The 4,524-nt window shown below is 39.6% G+C and overlaps 1 protein-coding gene across 1 annotated transcript; it reads left to right on the top strand.

The window, feature by feature from the left end:
* Positions 1 to 1,847: 1,847 nt before the first annotated feature.
* On the top strand, positions 1,848 to 2,912 carry LOC149544067 (chlorophyll a-b binding protein, chloroplastic). Its single transcript, XM_089798668.1, has one exon. It carries the CDS (start codon positions 2,026 to 2,028, stop codon positions 2,833 to 2,835), a length of 810 nt encoding a protein of 269 aa, XP_089654794.1. The 5' UTR covers positions 1,848 to 2,025; the 3' UTR covers positions 2,836 to 2,912.
* The last annotated feature ends 1,612 nt before the right edge of the window (positions 2,913 to 4,524 follow it).

Below are 4,524 nucleotides of genomic sequence, written 5' to 3'. Positions count from 1 at the left end.
ACTATGTTTTCTACATGACAACTTAGTTAATTATGCAAACTCTAGTGTTGTAGACACCATGTACTAAATTAGAGTTGCTTACTCTTGTGTTGTCAACATAACAACTCATAAGAGTATGCAAACTCCTAGGTGTCAAACTAATAAATAATAAAATAATGCATTGACCTAAGTAAACTTAAGTAAAGTGTAATAAGTAAATACTTATTTGCACCAACAAGTTCAAATACCAATTGTTGGAAATCTAATGTGAAAGTGAGAAGTAGAGAGGGTAGGGGGTGAATTAAGATCTCTAAAAAACTTTTATCACTTTAAACATAAACCATATTCAAACTTAATTCACCATGTAACTCAACCTTAACCTTTAACTTAACCATGCATCATCATGTAATAACATGTAATATCAAATCTAACAACTACATTTGGATATGTTTTTTCAAAAAATAAAATGACTTTGTGTGTTTCTCCTTTTTGGAACCCTTAATCTCAACCCAATTTAATACTAAAATAGTATTTTAAAAACTAGAGTTTGAAGTACTGCAAATACTTGTTCTCATCTCATCTTCACATCTTGAGTTTAACTATCTAGATTTTTTCATCCAAGTTAGGATATTTCTAATTTCTAGAAAAAAAAATTAGCAACTTATACCCTCGTTTTGGTCATTGATCTTTATGGATTTGCCTAGAGTAATCATAGTAACCCTCCCCCCACCCAAATTTTTTAAAAATAAATAAAAATAAAATGTCTCATTTAACCATGTATGTACTTCAAATTTACCATTAATACATGTGTCATTCCCCAACTATGCAAGTTTTATACCTTCCTAGGAGGTCATACAAACCAAGTACTACTTCAACTCAAACACACTTACATATAGAGTTTCCTTTACCATTATTCCCACTTAAATATGTTTGATTAAATAAAATAACCATAATAACTCAATAAAATATCAACGTCACATTCAACCAATTACCTAGTCATCCAAACCAAGTACTACTTCAACTCAAACAAACTTACATATAGAGTTTCCTTTACCATTATTCCCGCTTAAATATGTTTGATTAAATAAAATAACCATAATAACTCAATAAAATATCAATGTCACATTCAACCAATTACCTCTTTCGAGTTTACCACACCCACACATATCATTCCTTGGATATACAAGCTTTATATCTTCGAATAAAGTAATCATAATAAATTTTAAAAAAATCAATGCCTTTTTCATCAATTATCATTATTTTGAGTTTATACAACCACACATATCATTCCTTGCATATGCCCTTTAGATCATGTGAAATGTTACCCATCTAATACTACTTCAACTCAAACATACTTCACCATGGAAATTTCTTCAAGATTAAACATGACCCCTCAAACCCAAATATGACCAATGTCCCATTTAGCGATCTATCTGTTGTAAACTTCGCATAATCACACATCATTCTCCTTACTTGCAAACATAGGATCCGTTTAGAAAGTCACCCAAGTCACCCATTCCACACAGTCGCTTAAAAGATTTTCACAAAGATTAAATTGTGAGTTCATTATATTTAATTAAATAAAACAATTTTAATGAAGATAAAATCTATTACGTTGAACCAAGTATCCGTATTTTTGGATTGGTTTCACCAGAACCACACATATCATCTTCCCTTGCAAGCAGGTGTCACCTAGCTACGGAGTTGGGACACAACATTGTATCCTAGACCACACAATACAACTCCACGCCCCAAGCCACAAGATAATCCCCAGAATGGAAGAATCCAGACCCTCGATCCGATTGGCACATCCAAGCCTCGACGGAGACCCGATTTCAGATAAAGCCCACGACCCAAAACCACGTGCCCACGTCACCCCAAACAGATATCGTCGTCCACAATCTGTGGCCATGGTTCCTCCTCCAGATTCCCACCCGATAAAAAATCACCCACAAACCCACCTATAAACCACCCCAACCCCACTCTCCACTCCCCACTCTCATCCCCTATCTTCATCCCTCTCAGAGCACAAACACTCACAACAAAATGGCCGCAATGGCGAAGCTCTCGTCCCCAGCATTCGCAGGGCAGCTCTCAAAGGGCGACTTCGCAAGGCAACTGGCGGGTCTCAACAATGGAGAGAGAATCAGCATGCGCAGGGGCGCCGCAAGAACCGTCAAAGCCCCGGTCTCGTCCTCCCCCTGGTATGGACCAGACAGGGTGAAATACTTGGGACCCTTCTCCGGCGAGCCCCCGTCTTACCTCACCGGCGAGTTCCCCGGCGACTACGGCTGGGACACCGCCGGCTTATCGGCCGATCCGGAGACATTCGCGAAGAACAGGGAGCTGGAGGTGATTCACAGCCGGTGGGCCATGTTGGGAGCTCTCGGCTGCGTGTTCCCGGAGCTGCTGAGCCGCAACGGAGTGAAGTTCGGGGAGGCGGTGTGGTTCAAGGCGGGCGCTCAGATCTTCAGCGAGGGCGGTCTGGACTATTTGGGGAACCCCAGCCTCGTCCACGCCCAGAGCATCCTCGCCATCTGGGCGTGCCAGGTCATCCTCATGGGCGCCGTCGAGGGCTACCGTGTCGCTGGTGGGCCCCTCGGCGAGGTCACCGACCCCCTCTATCCAGGTGGCAGCTTCGACCCCCTCGGATTGGCCGACGACCCTGAGGCTTTTGCCGAGCTGAAGGTGAAGGAGCTCAAGAATGGCCGCCTCGCTATGTTCTCCATGTTTGGCTTCTTCGTGCAGGCGATTGTCACCGGTAAAGGTCCCCTCGAGAACTTGGCTGATCATCTTGCGGACCCTGTTAATAACAACGCTTGGGCTTATGCCACCAACTTTGTTCCCGGCAAGTGAGGAACTTGAACTCTCGGGATTGTTTAGCTGGGTTTGATTGTCTAGTTCGGAAAGATATAAAATTCAGTTTTTCAGTTTGTTGCTGTGTTGCATCTTTATTCAATTTCGTGTTTTTTTGGTTTTGCTTTGGGTTCCGTGGCTCGACGTTACAGTGCACTAGTGCAGTGTGTATAGACTTTCTCTGTTATAAAATCTTTCCGTCTCTGTTATAATGCCTCGGCGAGCTTTTTTCAGTGCGTATTCTGCCAATTTGTTTGTAAATTTCATGGTTTAAATAGAAAATAATATTAGTCTAATTCTGCTTCTTAATGCAATGAAATATTAGATTGTCATTTTTTTTAGATCTCTCTTTTCTTTAAATTGGTAAAAGCTTTTTTTTTAAAATTACATATAATGTTAGTAAATAATGAACATTGACCTCAATACATATAAGATGTGTAAATTAATATATCAATCATAGCATATGGTTTATAGTTAAAAAGAGAATAACTTATATATTGGAATATTTATTTATTCTAATTATATTAATCAAGGTATTATAATACATTTGCAAGAATGTTATTTTTTATTTAAAAAGCAGTTAGAGGGTGCTGGCCCATGGTATAGTTAGAGAGCAACACTAGATATCATTACTCAACTTATTAGCAACACATTAACAACACATTAACGACACTTAGATCTCCCTCTGTCAAAATTAAATGTTTGGAAGTGACTAAGCCACCAAATATGGTCAACATTCTCAAATATCATCTTGGGACAAGCTTCCACAAAAGTTGCAAGCTTTAACCGAAAAGTAACATGATGGATTAGAGTGAGCTCTTTAAAAGTTCCAACAATCACCTAATCACGAGGAAAGAAACTAAAAGATACTATCATTATAGTTCATTGGCAGCCACCCACAAAAAAGAAGCTCAAATTTTTTTTAGATGGGGTAAGCTTGACAAAAACCTTTGTGTACAAAACAATAATTTGCATGTCATTTAGAGTGCCAACTGTAGTATCACTTCTCACCTCAATAGAAAAGGGTCATTCTTAATAGGAACAACAAGCCAAATGAACAAGACCACAAGGAAGCTATGAAACCACCAACCATCAAGCTTCTCATAGCATAGAGCCCATAAAATCTCTAGCACAATAGTGAAACCATCAACCATTCTTTGAAGCTCGAGAGAGCTTGCACCTAAAATCTCCACCTCAATAGGGAAGATGATTGTCCCCTGCTTCACAATAGTAGTTAGCACCTCAATAGGTGCCTCATTTACCACCATAGGAATTGTTATAGAAGAAGCCATTCAAATGTACCAAATCCATTGCACCATTCCTTGTTCTTTCCTACTTGAGCCAAGAAGAAATAAAGAGGGGAACCAAGAGGAAACAACCTTAACTTAATTTGAAAAATCACCATGCTCCCTACATGTGAGGAGTGGAGAGAAACCAAGGAAGAGGCAGCATCACCGAATAGTTGTAACCCACCCCTACTCCAACTTGGGCCAAGACCAAACCAAATAACAAAAACCAAGGTCATCTCAAAAAGCCCTTGCATGCTGTTGTAACAACATATAGCAACAATGAGATACCAAGCTAAGTTGGGAGTAGTAGACACCCATCTAGCCATTTGAATTAGTTTCCTATCCCACACACTAATCATGAACATGTAACAACTATCTAGACCAAGAAAGGAGCAAAAAG

Source organism: Cupressus sempervirens, chromosome 8 (genome assembly GCF_028749045.1).
Source record: "Cupressus sempervirens isolate cs-2001-9-10 chromosome 8, ASM2874904v1, whole genome shotgun sequence".
NCBI classification, from domain to species: domain Eukaryota; kingdom Viridiplantae; phylum Streptophyta; class Pinopsida; order Cupressales; family Cupressaceae; genus Cupressus; species Cupressus sempervirens.
Note: the sequence above shows the minus strand (reverse complement) of the source record. Positions and strands in the feature narration are given on the sequence as shown.

Excerpts from the sequence above, each read along its gene's own strand:
- LOC149544067 (XM_089798668.1), top strand. The coding sequence starts at position 2,026 with ATGGCCGCAATGGCGAAGCTCTCGTCCCCAGCATTCGCAGGGCAGCTC.